The sequence below is a fragment of the Ornithodoros turicata genome, chromosome 4, assembly GCF_037126465.1.
Source record: "Ornithodoros turicata isolate Travis chromosome 4, ASM3712646v1, whole genome shotgun sequence".
Classification (NCBI taxonomy): domain Eukaryota; kingdom Metazoa; phylum Arthropoda; class Arachnida; order Ixodida; family Argasidae; genus Ornithodoros; species Ornithodoros turicata.
The window spans coordinates 55,113,189-55,137,584 of NC_088204.1; the positions used below are offsets into that span (position 1 = coordinate 55,113,189).

General features: G+C 44.0%; 3 protein-coding genes across 7 annotated transcripts in view; 1 reads left to right on the plus strand and 2 right to left on the minus strand.

Annotated features, from left to right (window-relative positions):
* The window catches only part of LOC135391578 (E3 ubiquitin-protein ligase ZNF598-like), a 23,356-nt gene extending 17,063 nt beyond the window's left edge, over positions 1 to 6,293 (minus strand). For 2 of the 5 annotated variants that reach the window (XM_064621876.1, XM_064621872.1), the window contains exons 1-2: positions 2,608 to 2,891; positions 1,597 to 2,315 (exon numbers count right to left, since the gene is read on the minus strand). In XM_064621876.1, the coding sequence (XP_064477946.1) occupies positions 1,597 to 2,315; positions 2,608 to 2,772 (884 nt within the window). In that variant the 5' untranslated portion in view covers positions 2,773 to 2,891. Of the gene's footprint in view, positions 1 to 1,596; positions 2,316 to 2,607; positions 2,892 to 5,870; positions 6,044 to 6,137 lie in introns of those variants that run through there. The other 3 variants (XM_064621874.1, XM_064621875.1, XM_064621873.1) reach the window with 3 other exon arrangements.
* LOC135391582 (synaptogyrin-like) lies at positions 3,267 to 10,504 on the plus strand. The gene is made up of 4 exons (XM_064621882.1): positions 3,267 to 3,544; positions 3,994 to 4,213; positions 5,909 to 6,048; positions 8,588 to 10,504. Exons 1-4 carry the CDS (start codon positions 3,446 to 3,448, stop codon positions 8,759 to 8,761), a joined length of 633 nt encoding a protein of 210 aa, XP_064477952.1. The 5' UTR covers positions 3,267 to 3,445; the 3' UTR covers positions 8,762 to 10,504.
* LOC135391581 (guanine nucleotide-binding protein G(o) subunit alpha-like) lies at positions 10,501 to 24,235 on the minus strand. The gene is made up of 9 exons (XM_064621881.1): positions 24,091 to 24,235; positions 23,648 to 23,804; positions 23,370 to 23,461; positions 23,214 to 23,306; positions 18,065 to 18,225; positions 17,829 to 17,957; positions 17,636 to 17,765; positions 15,572 to 15,731; positions 10,501 to 15,519 (listed from the first exon to the last, which is right to left on the minus strand). The coding sequence occupies exons 2-9, from the start codon at positions 23,769 to 23,771 to the stop codon at positions 15,335 to 15,337; spliced, it is 1,074 nt and encodes a 357-aa protein (XP_064477951.1). The 5' UTR covers positions 23,772 to 23,804; positions 24,091 to 24,235; the 3' UTR covers positions 10,501 to 15,334.
* Positions 24,236 to 24,396: the final 161 nt, after the last annotated feature.

Genomic DNA, 24,396 nt, shown 5'->3' on the forward strand with positions numbered 1-24,396 from the left:
CTTTCCCTCGTTTAATATCTGAGGTGACGTAGATTGCCAACACAGCTTGTTCTTGTAAAGTATGCAGCTCCTAGTAATTTGATTTATTTACTTAATAACCACAGCCTGCTTGGTGCTGGACCACCACTCAATAAATGATAGAGAACACATTGAGTTCCTGAGGCTGTTCCCTTAACATTTCCTCACAGCTGAATTTCCTACCTTGAGTTCTGAATAAGTCACGTTTAAAATAGGTTTTAAATGTAGGTCATCAGGATTCAAAATATAGGTAACACAATTTAGAATAGAAATGCAAAAAATTGTTCCATGCAGAAAAAAAATACACTTTTACAAATTTGTGCGTCTCAAAACGGCTGTTCTTGCAGGTTTTCTTTTTTTTTTCCCAGCCTTCACCAAAGTGATAGGGAACGCATTTTGCAATGCAACTAGGTAAATCCAACATGCGCTTTCTGTTCCTGGCAAAAAAAATGTGAGGTTGATTTATCAAATTTTGGAGATCAATTAGGAACATTCAATCGCCCCCCCAGAGGGCTCTGTTCATAAAGTGAGGGAATTTGTAAATCGAAGTTTGACTGTACACCAATAGGAGTCCCCTGTACTTACTTGATCAGAAATAGCGCAGGTAATACCACCTGTAGGGGTCCCCAGGTTTAGGCATGGACAGAAGTTTTAAACATAAGGGACAGCATCGTTTTTCTATGGTACAACACTCGTTCACAGGGTGGAGGTGTACTTTGGTAGTGACTCCCGACTATCGGCTGTGCGCACCACTGAAGGAGTTTTGATTTCACTCGAAAGTTCCCCAATCGCAATATGTGACTGGAAGATTGAGACACTCTCCATGCTATCATGGGGATAACAAGGACGGGGCAACAGCCAATCCTGTGTTACGTTTATTAACAAACTGCGAGCACGCAGACATGCCATAGAAACAAGATCTGGGCACCGCGCTCTTAAAAGGAAAGAGCAAGATGTGTAAGAATGTTGCTGCCTGCCTCATCCTCGTTATCACCAGGATAGCTGGGAGCTCACTCAAATGTTTCAGTCGCACATCATGATTAGAGTTTCACGTTTTCGGTTTCTATTTTTGGGCGGCTTTGGCGTATGTTTTTCGGTGTTTATTGATTTTCACGAAATTGGCGTTTTTCTATGCTTTCTCCTAGTGTGTACATGCTTTACCCAACAGTTATCGACGAATAGAAATCACAATGTAATTCCCGCACGACGCTCATTCAACATGGCATTGTTCACTGCAGTGGCGTTTTACAGCTAACGAAAAGTAAACGGAAATTTTTTGCAACCACTGTATTTCTGTACGGTTTTCTGATCCGTATCAAGAACTTACTGGGCATGTGCAGCAATTTATCTCTGTCATCGCTCCTGGAATGTCCCTTTGTAATCGGTGTTTTCCGATGAAAACCGAAAATGCGGAACCATAATCATGATTAAGGAACCCGCTTCGCTCTGCTCCAGAACGTTGGACCTTAAAAAAAACGACACGCTTCTGTGTTCCATATACTTTTGATGCTTAGGCCAGCTATGCCACTGCTGGCAAAGTGGATAAGACAGATGGACAGAAAGTGGATAAGTGATCACCTGTCCTCGTTGCGAGCCCTCCGCCTACCATCTTCGTAATCAGCCCGGTTCCTCGGAGTGATGGTGAACTCAAGTTCTAGTGTCCTCGCCTGCTTGGCCTGTGCCTTGCTCAGTGTCTTGCTGTGTTGCTGTGCCTTATGAGCTTTGAGGTCAATCTCTGAGCGAAAGGCGGCCGTAAATGTCTCGTTCTTGCAGTCCCCCTCCTCGCAGAGAAAGTGTTCCTTGCGAAAGTGTTCCCGCAGGAATTCGTAACTTCGGTAGTACTGCAGTCGGTAGTCGTCCCCGCAAAAGTGGCAAAAATAGTGCTCCCTGCGCAGATGCCGGTACAGCTCGTCATTGTCAAAGTAGCGCACGTTGCAGAACTGGCAGAGCGGGTGGCCCCTGTGAGAGGTGTCTTCCACATCACCGGACTGCAAATGGCGTGCCAGTTCCTTTTTTGAGTAGGCTGTGCGTTCTCGAGGGAAGATCTTGAGGTGCTCTACACAGAGGTTGCAGAAGGCGCGCCGGTGTTCCTTGCGTATATGGTTGCTCAGCTGGTGCAGGTTTATGAAACCCTGTGGTTTGTCACTGGGCGGGCAGTACTTGCAACGGTTTTCCAGAAGCTCCCTGTATACTTTGCGTACCTCCTCGGTTTCGAAACAAATTTGAGGTCGCGGGTCCATGGTATAAAGACGCTCGTTGAGCTGCTCATACGGCTTTATCGTCTTCACGAAGATAACCTGCACGTACAACTCACTTTTAACGGTCTCCTCTGTGCTCAGGCAAACAACAAATCTCTGTGAACGAATACACGTGAAATTCTCTAAATTACCCCAAAGGAAAAGCACAATCAAGAAACCATTAATTTGAGGTGCCCCTGTTACTGCCTACATAAGCTACACATGCGCCATATCAGCAATACCGAAAGTATAGGGCACAGCCAGACTCGAACATGCTTACGTGGACTGCTAAAAGATGCAGGCTATTAAAACAGACCCTAAAGAGCGACGGCAAAGAGTAGATCTCGAATACCTTGGGAAGGTTCCTTCGGCATATGGGACACTCGCTCTTTTTGCACAACACCCTCATTCTGGTCGAGCACTCGTGACATACAGGGTGATCACACAGTCCTACGGCGTATACGTTTATTTCCCGCCAGCAGACGATGCACACATTGTCGTCTTCTTTCACGTCCATGGTAATTTTATACCTGGGAATTTAGAATAATCACAAAACTGAAGATTCGGCAACACACCGAATAAAACTTTAACGTTACAGCAGCCCCGTCCTTTCGAAGGAAGTGAGCGACAGAAACTTCCGGTTTCAGCCATTTTGTATAGTTTCGTACTCTTTCATGTTTTCTTTTTGTTTGTTTGTTACACCCATGGTTACACCCAATTTTGGTATTTACCTTTGCAAAATAAAAGTACGTTAAGTTTAACGGACAATTTTATTGCGTTACTGACACAACCTGTCACTCTATCGACTCTATCTTGCTAACACGCGAACTGCACAATCGCCTACAGTACGTTATGGATGTTCTATAAAGCTATAAGAAAAATATAAACGCATCTAAGCATATTTGCGTATGTTATGAAAAAGAATTCCACGTACACGCATGTGTGAAAAATCATAAGAACATCTCTTCGTCGAACGAATCTAAACAAAACATTAGTTTCGGTTTCGTCTTGTTATGCTTCGCGCTCCTTCGACCCCTCCTTCTCCCGTGTTGGTTGCGAGAACGGTGCGGCGTTTGCACATTCACTGAGCTCTTCTACTTTGGTCTCGGGAGCGAGCGCTGTTGCTTGACTATTTGACGGAGGGTCCAGCCGAGAGGAAGGTGTTGCTATAGCTGTACGACGGCCGCAGTATGAACGGCGGAGCGTACGGCGCCGGGAAAGCCGGAGCCCCTTTTGACCCCATCACCTTCGTGCTGAAGCCTCAGGTCCTGCTCCGGATAATGTGTTGGGTAAGATCTCCCCTGAGAATCCTCTCCTATTGAATACCAGCGTGGTTCTTACAGTAAGTAATTCACGCTGCTAGGAATAAGGTGGAAAAACGGCTTGGACATACTCAGCTACGGGTATCTCCTCTATCGATTTTCTGCCGGCCATGATGAAAGCGCCAAGAAACGGAGTAATTTCAGTTATCCCCTCCTCGTGGTCGTAAGACGGCTCAACACCTGTGCCAGAAGGTTTCTTCTTCAACTCCATCATTCGGATGTATCACTCATAGTAATGGAAAGCGGCAGCCTATCAACAAGCCGCGCGACCAGTGCTTAAATTCCTCTCTTTTAGGTCATTTATCATTATACATTATACATCCAGAAAAGTGCGAGGTGCATTGGGTATGCTTAAAATACATTTCCCAAAATTGTGTGGTGGCAAAATGTCTTTACATCTGCATGCATCTACGCAGATGATGGCCATCGTAGTGTTTGGTTGCATCTGCTCTGAAGGCTGGGTGGAAGACCGGTGTCGATACAATGGTGACAACAATGCCTGTAACTTTGGCACGGCTGTAGGTGTCATTGCATTCCTGGCCAGTTGCGGCTTCCTCGTCATGGAAGCCATGTTCGACAACTTCTCGAGCATCAAGATTCGTCGCCGGGCTGTCATCGGCGACATGGGATTTTCGGGTGGGTCTTTAATTTAGCCATCTATCCAGCCTCGCAACCCAGACAAATGGGACTCGCACGGCTGAACAAACAGGCAGAAGAACAAAGGTATAGCTTGTAGCTTCGCACTTGACACAGGTGCCCTGCAGCACCATCGTGTAAGTTGCAAGGTCTTTGACAATGAGACACATGTGGTGCATGGAGCCGTCCTAATAAGGTCGACTTCTGCCTGGGACAGGATGATAAAGCACCCCTCATAGCAGCACTGTCTAAAGATTGCACAAGCGCAAAAATAAAAAAATAAAAATAATGTGTGTGCTCTTTATCTTTAACTACGCCTCTGTGCTTCGAAGCTCTAATAAACTATTACAGGTGAACGACTTGAAAAGCGAGTTAGAAAACTTATATTCTAACTTCTACAGTAAAAACTCTCTCATCCAACCTTATGAGCTTGCCCAGTTGCGCAAAGTTTGCAGAATCATTATGATGATTTGAGGAGAGCAATGGGAGGCCGCTCTTCTTGAGAAGGAGAAAAGAGGGAAGGTGCAAATTACGCTTTCATTTCCACATAACTTCCCCCTGAAGTCGGCCCAGGACGCACACTAGCCCCCCACTCCTTCCTACTGTCCTCTCTCAATCTGTCCACGTCTATACACTGCTCATAGCCGCAGTCACTTCGCGGCATAACACGGAATTCTAAAAAAAAAAATGCACATAAACCACGAAGGACGCAATGGTTATGAATCCTGTTTGCTCTGTGTTGGTGTTAAAGGAGTCTAGAAAGTCATCTGAAATATTTGTGTTTCTGACGCATTATGAAAGGATGTGTCTTTCCTTGACAAGTAGCACAAAAATTTCTTTATATGCAATATTTTTCTTAGAAAAAGACTTGCCAGAACATTGACGCGCGTGTTCCCACTGGACTCCCTCTGCAGGGTGAGACAAGGAGGAGGAGGGGAAAAACATCATCACGGACGTCATTATGGTTACAAATTAGACCATGCTCCAATCGGGGCCAGGGCTATTTTCTTTTTCGTTTCTCTCCCAGTTCTCCCTGTGTAGCAGACAACGTTTATCTTATCCAATCTGAGGGCTGTGCCGTAACGACGTCAAAATGACTTGGGCGGCTAGTTGCGTCCATTGCCACCTTTGCGCACGGTCGCAATTTTTTTAGTCGAATTTTGCGGTATTTACATATGTGTCAAATTAATCGCTTCATATAGTGCATTTTAATGGGCACGTTAACGGCTTGGTTTAAAAAAAGGGTAGTGACCGAAGTGCTTTCTGTGCTTCTGAAGATGAGGATTGGAACGTGGCCTCATGAAACTACTGCGTTTAATTTTGTAAAAACCTGGCTACCTATTTTGGTGTCCTGCCAGACACCAAAATATGGAGCCAGGTTTTTTATATTGCTCTTAATTACTTTTGGATAATTGGTTTCATAAAGATTACTGAAGTTCTATAGGAATCAATAAATCAGTCTAAAATAGGTTTCCACAGCATTTGGAACAAAAAAAGTCATGTAAAAAATGTTCCGGTGTGGCGTGGCATACTGTAGGCATCCACCCTCTGAGTGCTCAGCTCTAGCTAAGCACAGTTAATTAATCAACCAGGATCCACCATTATGTGAAATACTCAGTGTTCGTAATGACACATGCATTTGAAATGTCCTTCTCACGTAGGTGTCCACTAATGCACATTCCGTTGATGTGATAGGGCTGTGGAGCTTCATGTGGGTGGTGTGCTTCTGTTACCTGTGTGATGCCTGGCGCAAGTCCGAAATGCCGGACGATGGTTATGGACTGAACAACATCCGTGCTGCCATTGCCTTCTCCTTTTTCTCCATCTTCACTTGGGTGAGTAGAGCAGAACATTTATGTGTTATGGTCATTTTGATGCGATTTCGTTTGCACATATAAGTGTAACTTTGGTATGTATTACTTACCTTGTCTATGTTCGTTTAATTCCGGTATTTAAATTTTACCACAACAGTGTGATATCTTCTTCTGTTTGTCACTGTTAAATTAAAATGCACAATGCAGGGATACGCTCGGGTGCTCTAGCAGTAGGAAGCAGCATGCGAAGCAATGTACAGAGAAAGGGGATAGTACATATGGGTTACTCTGGCATGTTGAACTATCTGCATGTCACACAAGTGTCGCAAGCCTCTGGAGGATTCGCAACACATTCTTTTATTTGAGGGCTACCCCAGCAGATGAAGTTTGAACCGAAGGTAACACGAAACACACAAGGCATACCTTTCATGCGAGAGACATAAAAGTAAAATCTCATTTTAAAAGTGATCAAACCCTAGTGCAGGGGACATGAAAGGATGACACACACACGAAGCACTGACGACACACACAGTGCTTTGTGTGTGTGCCGTCCTTTCGTGTCCCCTGCACTGGGTTTGATCGCTTTTAAAATGTACCGCCAAACAGCCCGGTTTTTATCGCTTTCTAAAATGTTATCTCATGACACAAATTCTTTTGATTACTTGGTGTCCCACATTAAACACCAAAATTATAGTGCACTAAGGCGGTGCTTTCACTAAGAGTCTTTCATTCTGTTCCTTCCAATATGCTGAAACAACAGCAGTGTTTCCATGTTTACACCCATGTGCGAGATTAGTACGAGCCTACTACAGAAACAGTATGCTTCCACAACGTGTGGCAAAATCCCTGGTTGTACATCCCATACATAAATCTTATGGCACGACATGATATGGCTATCGTGATCCAAGCAGTGATGAAAGGAGAGGAGAAAGGATTCACTTGCCCCTCCTCTCAGTAGCCAATATGGAAGTGGGTGGGGCATGAAGTGGTGTGTGATATTTCGCAAAAACAGGCAAACCAAATGATTACAACCGTACTGTTTTGGAATATTGGAATAGAATTGAAAGATGTAGCCAAATTTTTTAGAAGCATATGTGGTTCTGACTATCCTTGCGTTTGCTGACCAAGAGTGACGGAGTCTCTGCCTCCTGGATGCCGGCCAATCGGAGGACGCGAAACGCAGGTACTTCCCAATCCTCTGCTCTCGCCAAGGAGATGGCGCAGTGTTACCGTTGGTTCGCATGTCGCAAGGCTTTTGCCATGGCGCACCAATCTAACCAACTGCTGAACGAGGCTTAGACAGGAGTGTAGCTACCGTTATTTCGCCTGCCGCAAGGCTTCTGCCATGGCACACCAATCTAACCAACAGCCTCACCATCCGGCAACATGGGAACGAGGCCAAGCAGGAGTCGCGCATACGCCACTTAACGGACGGCGAAGCCGTCGGTTAGATTGGTGCGCCATGGCAGAAGCCCTATGACACGCAAAACAATGGTAAGCTGCTCCATTTGTTATGCGAGAGCAGTGGCCTGAGAAGTGCCTGCCCTCTGCGACCTCCTATTGGCCCGCATCCAGGAGGCGGAGCCTCCCTCGCTCTTGGTCAGCAAACGTAAGGATAGTCGTGGTTCATTTTTGCATAGGCCCAAGTAGGAGACGCAATGATATTGTAATACCACTTTTCTTTCAGGTGCACCCAAATCCAATGCATGCAGCAAAATAATTTGAGAAAGCTTACAGTTTTTTCACACGATTCATTACCCAAATATGTAGGTAGATTTAGTGTGCCGGAATATGAAATGCAGCAAAAATTACAGGAAGCAAAAAAAAACAGTAGGAGGAGTTATTTTGAAGGCTGGCTAAGGTAATGTCAAATTACTCTGCAGAATGCCGAGGGTATGTCGTCAGTTTTTTTGCAACTGTACCATTTTTGGTTACATCTATCCATTTGTGTGTACAAGTGTGAACCATTGGTGTAGCAGACATCTCCAAAAATGCATTCCTCCCATTGACAGAATTTCAGAAATGGAACAACATAAGATCCAACAGCAACTATGCGCACAACAATCAGAGCACCTGCCGAAATTGTACAGACCGCATATCAGGGCCGGTTACAGATCCTCACTCTGGCTGGAGGTGGTTTCTTTCTCGAAGTACATAGCAAGAGAAGGGACAGGGGCGACCCTAATGTTTAATTTAAGCTAATGCTTTGGGGGAGAAGCAACCCCTCCCCGCGATCTGCCACTGCCATTTACTGTATTTACTCTCATAATTGACTTGCTCGCATAGTCATTGGTGCCCACGTTTTCCCTTAGTTCCCATTATTTCCCCATTGTTTCACAACCCCGACCTTATCAGCTCGGCCGGCATGGCACTGAGAAGCACAGGGTTTCCTGCTCTGTGGCACTACGTTTGCAGGTAAACGAAAGGGTGTTAATTATGGAAATAAATACAGTACCTCCGAGGCACGTGAGCACGTTGGTTTCATTGTGGCTTGGGTGTGTGACCCGTTCGTACTTAGGACAACTGCGATGGCATGTCAGTCGAGCTCTCTTGTATACAGGTGGGCTGTGTGTTCTTGGCCTACCAGCGCTACACCCAGGGAGCCGACACCCCCTTCGTGCCTAGCTACGAGGCTGACCCTGTGGGCACCTACCCTGGTGGAGATGCCTACCAGGAGCCTCCCTTTTCAACCAAGGCCGATCCTGCCACAAACTTCCAGGCACCCGCCTATTAAGAACAGTGAATATGTCGGCCGACTGAGAAATGCTGCCAGGATACTCGAGGCGCTACCAAGTAAAAATGGCCCGACCTTAGCGTTAGAATGCCAATCACCTATTTGTGGTATTCTTACAAAACCAGAAAGATATTTTTCTTGGTCGTTAACGCACAGTTGTTGCTTTGGGTGTGTACCTTCGCTGCATTAAAACTGCGAAGGTCAGCAGCCGAGTCCCAGAGGCTTGGTTGCTGCGCAAATTTGGGAAGGGTCTCGAAGTTATCTGTGTTAGCAGAAGGTGTAACTTTGGCTAAAATCACTGTCGAAATGTGAAATATCGAAGTATTTGTGGGAGGTTTTAAGCCCTTCCGCTACCCCATTGGTGTGTGGAGGACCAAAGCCACCCTCAGGATGACTGACTACGAGCAATATTGTCTCTCTTCCACTCCCACTATAGCTGTGGATCTCCATGTTGCAATATTTGCTGTCAATGCCTAAAAGGGAAAAAGATCTTAGGTAGCACAGCATGCTTCCCTCGGTATGTGTATTATAGACCAAAAACTTTGTATATAGTGGCATCAGTGTGAGCTTGTACATATATTCGGTCATTTGGTTCATACTATTGTTTCTGTGATATATGTTTTGCACGTTTCTCTTCGCAACGTACATGCTCGCGTGATTGAATGGCACAAGTTACGCCATGGTGTGCATAAAAGTGGTTTCGCGCAAGGAGTTCTTATTGTCCCTTTCGATGCTAGTTTGACTACTAGCAGGGTTTATTTATTTTGACTTACATATTACAAGTATTTATTTTTGATGGAACTCTAGTGCATAGAGATTACTGAACTTAATACTGCGAGGACATTGGCCCTCTGCCTTTATGTGTAACATTACTGTCTACAGCTTTGCATTATGAGGTGGTCACACTGGTAAGCACCACACCAAGGTTTTAAAGGGGGTAGATGTCCTTCCTGTATATTTCAATGCAGTCTTTAACTGTTTCATTGAACACACAGTCACGAATGTGTCACTGGCCACAGTTCAGTAGTCCAGGGTACCCATTTACCCGCATAATTAACCTACTTGTTTAACTAAAACCATAGTGCCATAGATAGAGTGTGTTAATTTCGCTACGAGAACGATTGACCGCTCTAGGCTGTCACCGTGTCGTAAGTGCTAGCCGTGCAGCTAAGGACAGGGTACGCGTGACAAAATTATCAACATTTGAGTACCAGTTGGGGACGCGTCTCTTATGCGAGTAAATACAGCATTTGCTGTAGGCTGGTCATGGGTTGACCCATCTAGTCATGTTGGATGAGACAGTGATTAAGTAAGGGTGTGGGACCCGCTTTACCTCGCGGGAATGGAATTCGTGTGCATAAAAAAGGGGGAAGTGACTAGCAGTAGCAGCATCTGCAAAGGGCACCACGTGTCCCTCATTTTTGGCGTTGGACTTGTGTGACCACGACCCTACACAAAAATGATTCACTCATACTAATGTATACACCTAGGGAGAATGTGTACGGCTAATAACACTAATGTAGGGGTGGATGTTAAGGATGTCATTGTTCCCATTTTACATTGCTTATATAGATATATGTGTGTCTGTACACATGCATAAGTAGTGATAACATTGTTTTTTTCTTGTTTTTTTCTAGAAAAGGTGTTTGTAAAATTGTGCATGTACATGTGTGAGTACGTTACCTGGCTAAGGACCTGTCACACGTTCTGGTTTCTAGTCACAAAATAAAACAATATAATGTACTTGGAAGCGTGGTTTTATTGGTTCATTGCAACGGATAACAGCACATCTTGCGGACACGTGTGAAAGAGACGCAGGTCAAAGCACACAAGCACGAAGCGTGCCACTCTCGAGAGAAATAAGACATACAAACAAATCTTCCAACCAAAAGGTGATGGAACACATTTCTCACTGAGAGCAAAGCCGACATACAAAACGCTGTGATACACCAGAGCTGATGATAACGCAGGAAATGTGCTCTAGTTATCTGCTTTTTGAGATTACTCTATTCTGCCATATGCTTATCCTTACACGTACCAGGTACGGTTAGTGAAAAGAATTAAAGACTGGATCAGATATCAGAGAGTAAGTATCCATAGAGTTTGGACGAGTGAAGCAAAAATCTTACCTAAAGTGACATTTCATATGGTGTGAACCGGTGTAACTGAAATGATGCGGTCAATGCTTGGTATATCCTCACCAGTCCCTCTCGCATTACTCGTACGAGCACTAACATGGCACATCAGCTGAAGTGGCCTCGTCCTTTGTGCAACACATTTTCTAACATACCACTACTACTAGTGCAGCAAGCAACCTGTCTCTCAAGTGCTTACACATAAATTACGCAGCTCATCGACATGTCCTACAAGGGAGTTGACTTCCCCCACTTTTGCAAACCATGTCTGCTTGGACGGTGTAACAGTTGTAACTATAGTGACAAAAGCCTATTGCGTTGAGTTTGGGTTTTCTTTTTTTTTTTCCTTTTTGCAGGTAGTGATTGACAAGATTCACATTTAGTAAAATTTTGTATAATGAGTACGCAGAAGCGCTACTGACTATTTGCATAAGTCAGGCTCTTGCAGGGTTTTGTTCAGCATTGTTCAGTGGTGCAGGTTATGAAAGTATTTCCACATCAAAAATATTCACACCGCTTATATCACACTCCCACTCACTACCACCATTCGTACTGATCATCTCCAAATATCTTTTATACCCATTTCAGAAGGCACTGTTGTAATTTCACGTCAGAAGTTGTGAAAGTAGACTTGGGAAGCACTTCTTCGTGCCATGTATATACTACATGATCCTGTACATAAACATCCCCTGTCCACCTCATTCTGCATCTTGCGGACATGCTGCAGAAAGCGAATGACGCTACTGATTCACAACACAAACTGTTATAACTTGGTGATGTGACAAAACAAACAATGTCTGAGATCAAAAATACTTCTCCCGAAGCAGTAATAGTCTTGCAAAATGCATGCCAGGAAATATCACTGGACCACCAACAGCCAACCAGCAATGCTAACAGCTTGTAATGTTCAGTATGTACAATATTGCTCACAATAATAGCTATACTGCATGCCCCTATAAGCAAAATAGTCACAAAACAGCATTTGCCAATGCCAGTACAAAAGTCACCAGCACATCAGTAAAAGTTCAAATCATGCAGCGTGTACCTTTACAAAGCTATACATCGAAATATAACGAAGCATCCTTCAAACGTTTTTCTAAATGCAGTCACGATTCTCACTACCTCTTCTGTGGGTCCTGCTTGCTCGATATGGTATCACAATTGCTCGCAAAGAGAAAGCCGGTTGATGGATTGTAAAGAAACACATGCTCTAAATAAAACTCGCACTTTCAACAGCCCTGCTTGCAAATTTGACAGAACACCACGGATGACAAGCAATAAATACTTGGAGGAAGTTTGAACAGGAACAGTTGAAAGTGCAAACACAGAGGAAGTTTAACACCGTTGAAATAGACAGAATTCGGCTGCCATGGGCCATACAAAGAGGAATTTAAATGGCAGTTTTCACTAGTAACCTGATAAATAGATAGCTGCCTGATTATTGTATTTTACACTTTTCTCCAGAAGGCACAAGACAATGAAGGAACTACAAACAGGGTCATGCGAATCATCACAAGGAACTAACAGCCACTCCGGCTGCTATTCCAATGAGAGGTGTGGTTCATACAGTGTCAAGTACAGATACTCCAAGAAGAGGACAGACACCAACATTCACATTTCCCCTGTGTAGTGCCTAACGATATGTGCTGCAGCAGCTCTTCGCTTGAGCTCTCTGGACAATATACATAACTGCATGTGACGACAGACACATAACTGCATGTCTTGCAGCTCAGTGTTAGACTGCATAAGTAGCTATACAGCATTTATCTGTGAAGTTATCGGAAATTTGGATAATTGATTCTCAAAAACCTTAACTTGTCAATGAATCGTGTTCCCTAGTCTCGGGGTTTTTACATTATGCACCTAACTTGTGTCAAAACAAAAGTCTTCCAAAATTTTGTCCCTCTAATTGAGCACCAAAGCATTTTCCAATGTAAACGTATTAGTCAGCATGCATATCATTCTTGTCTATCTTGCCCTCTACATCTTGCAGTTCATGATGAACGCTGGATCGATAAGGGACACATCTTTCATTAAGTAAAAGCATTTCTCTCTTCTCTTCTGGCATATTGCAATATCACTGGGTCAACCTTCACATGAAGCTGTAAAAGCTTTGTCTTCAAATCACTCTGACATTACTTCATCTATCTTTTTTGTAGGGCAGGCTATTTGGAGCCACAAATTATGTGTACTATGTGCTATCTGTTTGGTACAGATGACATAGTACAGACCTATTTCAAGTGTAGCACACTGAGGAACCTTATAAAAGGCAGTTTTGAGCAAAAGGACTTTATGTGTCAAAGACAAGTGATCTATCTTGTCCAACTGCAGTCAGCATTGCTAGCTCCTTCACAGTGATGGACAGTAGTCAACTTTATGTAGATTAACTACTAGTTGTAGTACCTCACAATGGTTAGACAGCCGTTCGAAACTATTGGTGGGAATGCAGGTATGATTACATTTTTAAACTTAACTGGTCACTGAAGTCATTGCCAAGTATGGTGCTCAGCAAATTGTCTTTTTAGTAAATAACAAAGCCTCCATTTAAATGAACAGTCCTGCACAGTCTAACTCACTCTGAACCTACACAGAAGCTTCACTTGAGAGTTTCATAGTATGCATTTCACAGAGGTGTGAAAATTTCATCCTGAACAACCGACTATTTTTCGAGAAATACAGAGAAATGTACCAAAATACGGGACACTAAAGGACTGCTGACACAACCGTTACTGCTCAGCATATCCCTCCCGCTGCTCCCTAAATATATCACACTCAGTATGTGTGGCAAGTCCTTGAAAATAAACCAATGCAATCTTAAAATGCTCAACAGAACTGAGCAGAAACAGGAACTGTGTTCTATCTTTCCATTATCGAGTCTGGGGTTAATATTTCTAACGAAACCAGGCAGAAATTTGAGCTGGAATCCCAAGTGGAACCACTTTAAAATTAAAATGGGACCATTTTGTGTTTCAAGTGGATCCACTTAGGATTCCGCTCGAATTTCTGCCTGGGAAATATAGCAGATGTTGCCACTAGAACAGATTATGGCAAGCTACATAGCTCTTATTAAATAATTTTGCATATGTAATCAATAAGGTGTATCGGGCAAAAGTGCTAGGGTTCTAGCGAGCAGGTATACAGTAAACTTCCGTTAATTCGACCCTGACGGGAACGCGAAATTTGATCGAATTATCCGAAGGTCGAATTAAAGAATAGGCAGAAAAATTGTAGAGGTCAATGTCACCTTTGTGCATTCCTCTGCTGTCGCTCACGCTTGAAACGCGCATCTCGACACATTGCACATAGAGCGCTCTCGCGCGCGCTACAACATCGGTGCCAGGCGTTTCCTGCCCGCGCAAGATGGCGGAAGCGAAACTGTAGACGATTTCGCGGAAAGCTCGCAGTGTGCGTGCGTGCACGCACCCACCCACCCACTGAATGCGCTCGGTGACATCGTCTTCAGTTTCGCTTCCGCCATCTTGCCCGGGCAGGGCACGTCTGACGACGACGATGTCCACTTCCACGAAGTCATCGAAATTCGAAACTCGTCGAGCGCACGTTGTGTATCGGACTCTTGTTGCACGAACAGTTTCCGAACGAAAGCCCGGTGAAACGTAGAACAATAAACGGAAAGCAAAAACGAGAAAGAGACGTCTCCTCCTCGCACGGCACGAACCACCACCAAATGAATTCGAGTTTTAGTGCATCGTACGCCATTGGCTTTGCGTACGCAAGAGATGCGTGGTGGTTCTGCACAATGCGCGAAGCTCTATGTTTTGCGCGTGCGCAGAACCACAAACGCTATCGCTTACGTACGCAAATACGATAGCGTTCGGTGCACAAAAACTCGCGGTTATCGGAACGGATCGGTACTGTTCAATCGTCGTCTGCCGATCTGCCACCTGAACTTCAGGGCGAACTTTATCTTGTATGTGCGGTGCGGGCGACGCGGATGCCTGGTTCGCGGACGCATCGATCGAATTACACGATCTGCACTGACTTCACGTTCGAAATAACGAACTTTTTTATCAATAGAGGCATACGGGCATTTGACGGGACCTTCGAATTCGATCGAATTAAGCGGAAAATCGAATTATCGGAAGTCGTATTAACGGAAGTCTACTGTATTGCAAACGAAAAGAAACCCCGAGACAGAGAGCGTAAGGAGAAAAGAGACACGCTCTCAAACGCAGCAGTCCCTTTAATGAACGTGTTGTGTCCTGCTCTTGTGCCCTCTGTCTGGGGTTTTTCCCGTTTGTGGTGTATGTTGGGTTGAGATGATTCACACTGTTGTCCTCCTGTTAGTCTGGCCCGTTCAGGTAGCATACCCATACAAATAAAAAAAATGAGAGGTAATGTAAACCGGCCTGCTCAAAAACCTTTCCAAGAAATCTCATTTCAGAAGCTCAAAATCTTGTTGGGAGAAACCCCAAGTGAGTCACAGCATGGTAGCTGTCTTGAGGTTACCACGGATAACAGTGTCCATGGCTACTTGGAAGACCACTTGAACGTTGCTGGTATCCGTGGCTGTCGTGAAGTGTGGGAAGACAATCTTGTTGGGATGGCTGCTTTGAAACCTGTGCTGGATGTAGAGCGCTGCACTGTCTACATCACAGTCAGGACCTGTAGGAATGTAGTTGGACTCAGAAAATGTTTAACACTGGCTCAAGGCTACCTTTGTAGTCTGGCAAGTAGTAGCGCAGGTGCCTATCCGAATAGAGGATCTTGTCACGGAATAGATCCAGCTTGTTGAGGAACAGTACTGTAGATGTATCAGCAAAGAACATGTTGTTGACAACGGAGGCGAACAGCTTGAGGCTTTCCTGGAGGCGGTTCTGCAACAGTGTAGGCGAAGGGAACATTGAGAGGGTAGCTATGTTCGTCGTGTGTACAGAAGAGTGGAACGAAGTAGAGGAACGATGAAGACACAATTAAGAGAAAAAAAAACAGCATCCACTAAAGAGTATTTATTTAGGTGAAGGTGCACCATATTTACTTCAGTATTGTGCCTTCAACTTCGATACCCAAATGTTTGTGTTCTTTTTTTTTCAGGGATTGCACACACTCACTTTAGCTGCACAGCATGGGTCCTCTTGTCGTCTAAGTAATCAACCTCGATTACTTTGTGTCCTTTTCTATCATTGATCGTTACGTGAAAAAGGTGTGACCATCAAGGTGTGACAACCAATGACAGGCCACACACAAAGTAATCGAGGTCTATTACTTTGATGAGAATAGTGCCCCAGATGTGAACTAAAGTGCTACTATCAATGGTGACATTGTGGTGTAAGCACCGGTTTTCATAACATAATTCACACACCCTGTGTATGGGGCTACGACTTTTTGGGTTAAAAGGCGCATTAATTATGCTAGTAAATACGGCATTTGTCTAAGGAAGAGCATAAGCAGGATAAACTGTAGCCAAATAGCAAAGAGTGTAAAGTAGGACGGCACACATTGTGCAGTGTGGAACAGTAGTTACAGTACAAAAGCATGCAAAGGGGATGAGGGGGAACCAAAGGAAAACAAAGCTTATGAACACTAGCCTTCATATCGATGTGTGCAAACAACAAGCTGAATGTCCAAAGAACTACTGCCCACAAATGACTCTGACACTTTTAAAACGTGTGCACACTTGATTTACATACAACTTAGTACTGTGTACAGGATTATTTAAGTGTATTGTAAGGTGAAAGTTAAACACGATTGTTTTTATGCGTCGCCATGGGGAAGTGATCTTTCTGAGGACATACACAAAGCACAGCCTCTTACACCTGCATACCACTCATACTAACGAATTCTCAACGTTGATATTCTGCCAGCATCAACCGATCACAGTGCTAACAGACATCCGTGGAGAGAAGCAAAGGAATGTCATTCCCGACTAGCGTTATTTCGAATACGGTGACAACAAAGACAGGATTACGTACGTGAAATCGTGAGATTACATGCACGAGATCGTGCACCCACTCATGAAATTCACTCATTAGGACAGTGTGTATCATTTTGCAAGTTCCAACGTGTTACAATGTGTTACCAAGCCCAGCACAGTGGGCTTTGTATGCTCACTGAACACATGTGTCAGACCTTAGAATCAATACGGTAGGTAAAGTAAATGTCTAGTTTAGTCTATTCTGCTATAGCTATTTTAGAATATCGAAACACTGGACGTCAGGCGTGAAAACCCGCAGAAGTCGATGGTAGCCATGACTGGCCAAAGGCGAGCCAAACACGAGCCAAACACGAAGGCTCCTGATTGGCCAACTGGTATGCATAACATCGTATTTTTCTTTGGTCATGCGACCAGTGTTGTGTGAATTATCTTAAACTACTGCTCTATGGGTAGCTGTTGGGGCCTTGCCTCAGCTCGTGCCTGGTCATGCTTGGCTCATGGAAGAATTCTTCGAAGGAGCATTTCTCCACAATGGAACGGGCAACCGTACATTTTTCAGTTTTGTTCTCACTTCCATTCCACGTTTGGCAGTCCCTTCTAGAGCAAACATGGCGCAATGAGTCAGAAAAACACACGTTAGTAGCAGCATGTGGCTGGTACCAATTTTTGGTGCTGTATGGTGCAAATGGCACAGCAGCTCCATCACTGCTGAATTTACAGAACTCTGTAGCTCTATGCTTTAGAACAACTTGAGGAAGGGGAAAAAATAGTGAACATTGATGTTGTAAAGCCTGTGTGACAGTGTGTCAGGGTTCAAGGATGGATCAGTGACAGATCTACCCTTACCACAGTAGGGTCCTCTTGCAGATGCATGTCATAGCCACTCAGAGCAACAACATAGAGAAGTGCTTTTACATCATCAAAGCATTGGATCCACTTGCGCCTCTCTGACCGTTGACCTCCCACGTCAAACATCCTGCAAAAGAAGGTGATCTTTCCTCAGATGTTTCATCCACCTCAACCTCAACTATCACCTTACCGGAATACAACGTCATCGATCTTGAACTGTGTCTCTATGATTCCTATAGTCCTCACTCGAGCATGCAGTACGTCCCTCGAATTTGGCACATATTTCTCTGAGCAGATGCGGTCCATGTTTTCAAACATGCTGTACGAATTTTCAAAATTCAAATTTCAGCTTTTAAAATTCAGCACGCATGTACATCAGGGAGAACATGCACCACCGAGCACGGTAGTCATAGGAAAGGGACTCACTAGAGAGCAGAATCGTTGAGCTCGTACTCGTAGCCATGGGCAACAGCCAGTCTTACCCCCTTGTCATTCCAGAGATTCTTGAGGGCACACGACACAAACGGCAGCATGACAAAGTGTTCGTCGAAGCAACACTGGCAACTGAGGATCGTCTGCACGTAACTCTGCAAAAGTACAAGCATGAAGTTTTTATCCTCCTTGAAAGAAGTTGTACGCAGAAGGCAAGGTCTGGTAGAAAGAATAGCATAGCATCCCTCTGCAGCTGACATTACTTTAGAAAGATATGGTTAGTTTAGGCAGATTTGTCACACAAATTAATGACATACTACAAGTACTTCTAAGGGACCATGAAGAGATACTCAGAACTTCTAAAAGCATATGTAATCAATTCCAGGACGCCAATACATTCACCACGCAAAGTATGAACATGCTTCTTTGATTAGAACCAGGGATCGAAACTGAAACCGAATTGAAAACCGTTAAAAACCCGTATTTTCCGCTGAACCGGAACTGAACCGAAATAAATTTAGGCGGTTACCAGTTCGCAAAGCGGTTCAGACGTAATGTGCATCGTGAGAGATCAGAACTACAATTTACACAGCGGATTGAGCCGCGTTGCCAAACAAATTCGAAACCGAGACTGAACAAAACAAAACTGCAACCCAAGTGTGCGAGGTATTTCCTCCTAGTAGCTATTGCGTTCATTCAGTTGTGTTAGTTTGTTTTGAGGCCTTCCTTTTGGTAGATGTAGGCTTCCTTGTACGCGATTTTTGTCGTCCACCAAACCCAAGTTTTCATTTTGGTCTGTGAAAATAACGGCCAGACCCTGAGCAGGATGTAACACGGTGTATACGATGAGTGAACATAGAGAGTACAGTATGCTACCGTAACGTTGCACCTGAAATGCTGATCTGTAACACGCAGTGTTGCTGTGAACCACTGCTGTGTCGGCAACAACAACAACAAAGTGTGTTATTTGATAATTGTAGGGATAAGCTTGCTTTTAACCCATGGCAATCCGCTCTAAATTCACTTTCCTGAAGCGATTTGAACCGATATTGTGCGCTGCTGCAGAGCTGAACCTGAACCGAACCAATATGCCTGAACCCGAACCCAACCAAAAAAAATAAAGGTTCTGATCCCTGGTTGGAAAAAATGTTTCTCATCCGTGCATGTGTCGATGACCCTCTGTGGGCTCAGGGGGGCAGCAACGGGAGAACCCTTTAAGGTGCAGACGCGGAAGAGAGCAATAGGTACGAGCACAAACAACATAGTTGCTGCTTAAAAACTGTTATCATTCATATCTTTTATTGCACAAGAAGAAGCAATAAAGGAATGATTAGCCCATCACTGCATTATTTTTGTTACCAGTGCACCGAAACATGTAGCAATGTTGCTCATACAAAGTGTTAGTCCAAGTTGCGGACCATCTAGGGTACCCATTTGAAAACCACTAGTTTAGAATAACAGAAATATTAACTAAAACCCAAGGCCACAAAAAAATGGTGGCTTTGACAGTGCGACGTCACAAGCAGGTGACCTTCCCAGCAGGCAGACTGGCTTGGAGGGAGCAATTTGTGCAAGTGACATCAAGCTGCTTGTAGAGGGTGTGTCTGTCGGCACTTTTTTTGCACGTGAACTGTCCATGTGTTGAACGCGGTATGGTGAAAATCAGATATATTTTAGATAAAAGTCCTCCATGAGAGCCATTTTCCACAGATATCTCAGATTTTTCTGGGATCTCTTCATGGTCCCTTTAGCGCCGAATACACCTCAAAGGAGCAAGGAAGTGACATTTAACATTGCTCAAACATCTAGAACCTCTGCTTCATTATCAACCAGGAGCTGTCATGCAAAATATTCTTGCTGTATCATGTCTAGCCAATTGCGCAGTGAAAAGTACAAAAATGGCCTTAAAGAAGCACAGAAAGAGCTTCAGTCGCTGCCTTTTTAAAAACCAAGCCGTCATCCTCACTAAAATTCACAATGCGAAGTGTCTCATTCAACAGATACATAAATACAGCAGAAATCGATTTTAAAAATTGCGACCATGCGCAACAGTGGCAATGCCCACAACTAGCCGCCCAAGTCGCTTTGACATCATTACGGAACAGCCCGGAACTGATTTGGTAACTGGTTTGGAGAAAACATTGTCTGCTACACAGGAAGAGAACTGGGAAAGAAACAAAAACAAAAACGAAAACAAAAAAATGCGGAAAGCATCAAACCAGATCTGAGTGTGTTCTCTCTTGTATCCATAATCACATCAATGGTGATGTTTTCCCCCTCCTCCTCCTCCTCCTCATTTCGCCTTGTAGAGCGAGTTGAGCAGGAAAGCCCGCGTTGATGTTCGGGTGCGTTTTCTTCTAGGAAAAATATTCCATTCAGTGAATTTTTTGTCTTTGCTGTCAAGTCAGGTCACATCCTTTCATAATGCATCACAAACAAAAAATCTTTTGGATGGCTTTCTGGGCTCTTTTAAAATCAGCCATGAGCGATGCAACATGACCTTTGAGGCCCAGTCTCCTTGGGTGGCGTAATTACGGCAGGGATCTTCAACTTGGCGATGTATTCTATAATGCATAGATGCACTACTTTGTTGGTGATTCACCACGAGTTCACGCACAACGGCCAATCGCGTGCGCTTTTGTAAAATCTCGGCTAGCCCAAACCATTTTCACGTGCCCTAACGTGACATTTGGAGCACTCCAACTTAAAAGATAACGACTGTGTTCGCTATGCGCAAGTTCAAGATTACGCCCTGGGTCCGTAATGAGCATCACTGTAGTGTGTGTCCAGGGCAGACTTCAGGGGAACTGCGCCATGCCACTGGTGCACTCTGTAGCTAAAATGTCACACTTTGTGCAATTCTACAATATATGTGCAGAGGATAACAACTCATCAAACTTGAAATTCCAATGTCTGTTTTGTTCTCCATTGAAGAAGCCTTTTGTAACACCATAACAATCAAATGCCAACCTAAGAAAGCATATACAAGCATGGCTTGTACTCTTTAGTTCTTGACATTTGCATCATTAGTCCGGTCCAAGTCCAGTCCAACTTTCGATGTGGTGTAGTTGGCAGCGGTACAACATTACTAAACCAGCACACTAGATGGAGACGAAAAGGAGTTGACAGGACAGCAGCTGAAGTGGCTGTCTTGTCTAGTCCTTTTCGTCTCTATTTGACATGCTGCTTTAGCTATGTTGTATGTTATATAATATGTTGATACATGAAAATTTCTCCTGTCTTCGATATGATGAAATCATATCTGGTCTTCTGATCGGATCTTTCATCTGATCGGGCCTCCTTTGTTTTACACAATGCCGACCCCCGAGTATGGACCACAGTGTTTATGGCCTTCTCTATGGTATCCTTTGTCGCACAAATCAGTCTCGTTGCATTGCCCACGACTTATCTGCAAGTGTGGCTTATCTGCCCGAAAATTTTCAAAACATTCCAAAAAACTGGTCCTGCGGCTTATCTGCGGTGCAGCTTATATGCGTGAAATAATGATCATACTTTGGTACCCATTTCGGAGAATGTTGTGTTTGAAAGTGAAAGTTTTCCACACCAGTGCCTGTTCACACGTAAACCTTGAGGTCTGTTTCTAATTTTCTGATTGGTGGGGGGAGGTGTAGCCTTTCTGTTCAAGGGCGACGCTTCTGGACCACTGGTGGATTGTTGGTGCCTCGTCATGTTGTAAATAAATGTAAATAGCTGTTCATCCGTTTACTTTGGCTGCAAGTCTGTCTTTCTAGCAAAGTGTCGGTACAATCTGGGGTTTGGGCTACCGAATATCTCATCATCGCTAAGCCCATCCCGAGGAGGAACGTAACTGTTATGTAGCGAGTGACTTTAATACTTCAAAGTACTAACTCATTACTTTTCCAAAGTAACTTGGGAACATGCAGTCATTTCGTAACTTGTAACTTTGCCAGAAACTTTGTTACATTTTTTGCAGTCACTTAATTTGGACGAATTCCTTTTGTCAAGCAATTTCCTCACCTCTGCATATTATAAAAGTATATAATAATGTAATAATATATATACAATAAGCCTCCACAATTTTTTTATCACAGACAGTATGTTGCTATATTTGTCAAACAGCATCATTGAGAATTGCTCATTAAAGTAGCACAGAATTCCCTTTTAACACCCTGTTTCTTCCTATAAAACTGTTACGTATGTCAGTAAGATGCACCATGAGAAGTAATTCACACCACAGAGTCATAATTATTGCAGAAATTGAATTTAAAGTACACCGCAAAAAGCAACCGTGCGCAACGGCAGTGGAGGGCAGTACCAGCCTGTGATCTGCCTGGAACCTCGCACTGATGCTACAGGGGCCACGCTCACTGATTGGTCCAGAGGAATGTTGTCTGCTACTCTGTTCTCGTCTGCTACTCGGCTGTTCGGGGTTCTGAAAAGCATTGCTCCTGGCTCGGTCATTATTCAGCTGCTCCTTCTATCCCCAATTCTCCAGGGAAACCGGTAAAACTGGTTTACGGCGGCAAGGGGACTGAGCGGTGACCCCCACTGACCAGCGAACCAGAACAAGTTGCCCCTGTAACATCATCGGTGACGTGGCATCATACTTCTCCTCCTCGTTGTACCCGGACGTGGTGACTTAAGGGTGAACGTGCGGAGACAGTTTGTGTTTTTTTTTTGGATTGGATTTGGAAACAAATTGCACACATCAAAACCTTTCGCGTTATTCAGTAAAATGAAGCACACACACTTTCATCAGACGTCTTAATCTACAATTTTTTTTATGGCATTCTGTACTCCTTTAAATGTTTTGCACATTATCAACCACATTTTTGTGTGCATATAAAGGAGACTAAAAATTGCATTGTAATGGTGGTTCAATAATATCACATTAATAGACCCACAACTGGTGTTCATAAGTTACCAATACAGCTACAACTACATGTGCTTAGTAATAGGAAACGAATAAGCGCTGCCTAAAATTAGCCTGTTTTCCAACGTTTATCTTCCTTATAAGTCTGTCAGATGTACTGCGCAAATTGTTTTTACAATGGTTTTGCTTACCACCGTAAGCCATCCTCAAAGGACAATACCCACTACGCACCCAATGTGTACCACAGTATGCATACTCTGCACAAGCGTGCAAACATAAGGGACATACCTTGTTTTTGAGATTTTCCAAATGAATCTTCAGCATCCCCATGCCCATGAGGACAAACTTCATAGAACTGACCAAGTTATCCAATACAGTCGGCTGTAAAAAACAAACGTGCAGTGTAGAAATAACACTGGAGCTGAAGAGGGTTTTATGTCGTACCCGAAAGCTGCGCAGCTCCTCTTGGGAAAAACCGTCATTGTGGATTATCTTCATTTGCTTCACAAGAGTGCTCTTTCCACTTTCCCCCGCTCCTGTGATGAAATGAAATATCTTACGGACATCAAAATCTCAGCGCACATAATACGTTGGAAACCTTTATGAAGGACAATACTGAAGCGTTGACACTGAGTATCTTCAGTTCAATTTATCCACATATATTTTTTTTTTCTGTCTTCATTTCCTGAAAGGTGTAAAAGAATTAACAGCGAACAACGTACCCAATAGCAGGATTTTGATGACATTTCGCTCCTGCCTGGCAAGCTCAGAGATCTGGCGATCAATCTGACAGCTCCTCAGACGAGCTTTCCTCTCTTCTTCATCGACGCTCAGACATCCACCCATGCTCCATCACAGTGTTCTGATTACCACTGCATCCTACGTCGGTGAAATAACTTCATTTAACCTCTTCGCAGATGGTTGCCCTTAACTGGCGTGAAAGTTAGCACGCACAGAAAAGCACGTATGTCTTACGTCGACACAAGCATCATATCAAACTCCAGTTGCTCAAAAACGACAAGAATCGACTACATGTCAAATGAACGTGTCATGCGTCATGTCATGTTGGTGCATGTTATATGTGCACCGTTCCCATGACAACTGCATATTGAACGTGCCAAGAGATTAGCGAGCCTATTTTCATTTCTTCGAATATATGCCTTACCCTTTGCTGAACGGAGACTATCCGAAGGGCATAAACAAGTCATGAGACGTTGCAGCGCTCAGCAAACATACGGTCAACAACACACTGACAGATCCAACAGCATGACAAACGCTGTTGACATTCCCAAGATGCCTTGCGAAGGACGCCATCGTGGTTCGTAAGTTCTACGTCGACTGGCGCACCAATCAGCTGTTCTGAGCGCGCCAAAGCAGTTGCGGCTTATAAAACGTCACAGGCAAAATTGGTAAAATAATGCAGATAGTCGTTGTGGTGGTTCCGCGAGTAATTTCTGTGTTATTGTCCTGC

What these genes read in the sequence shown, in the direction of transcription:
- LOC135391582 (XM_064621882.1), top strand. Translation starts at nt 3,446, where the DNA reads ATGAACGGCGGAGCGTACGGCGCCGGGAAAGCCGGAGCCCCTTTTGAC. An exon ending in TGCTCCGGATAATGTGTTGG is followed by an intron (nt 3,545 to 3,993) that starts GTAAGATCTCCC and finishes GCATCTACGCAG; the next exon opens with ATGATGGCCATCGTAGTGTT. An exon ending in CGGCGACATGGGATTTTCGG is followed by an intron (nt 4,214 to 5,908) that starts GTGGGTCTTTAA and finishes TTGATGTGATAG; the next exon opens with GGCTGTGGAGCTTCATGTGG.
- LOC135391581 (XM_064621881.1), bottom strand. Translation starts at nt 23,771, where the DNA reads ATGGGTGGATGTCTGAGCGTCGATGAAGAAGAGAGGAAAGCTCGTCTG. An exon ending in AGGAGCTGCGCAGCTTTCGG is followed by an intron (nt 23,307 to 23,369) that starts GTACGACATAAA and finishes TGTTTTTTACAG; the next exon opens with CCGACTGTATTGGATAACTT. An exon ending in CTCAACGATTCTGCTCTCTA is followed by an intron (nt 17,958 to 18,064) that starts GTGAGTCCCTTT and finishes AAATTCGTACAG; the next exon opens with CATGTTTGAAAACATGGACC.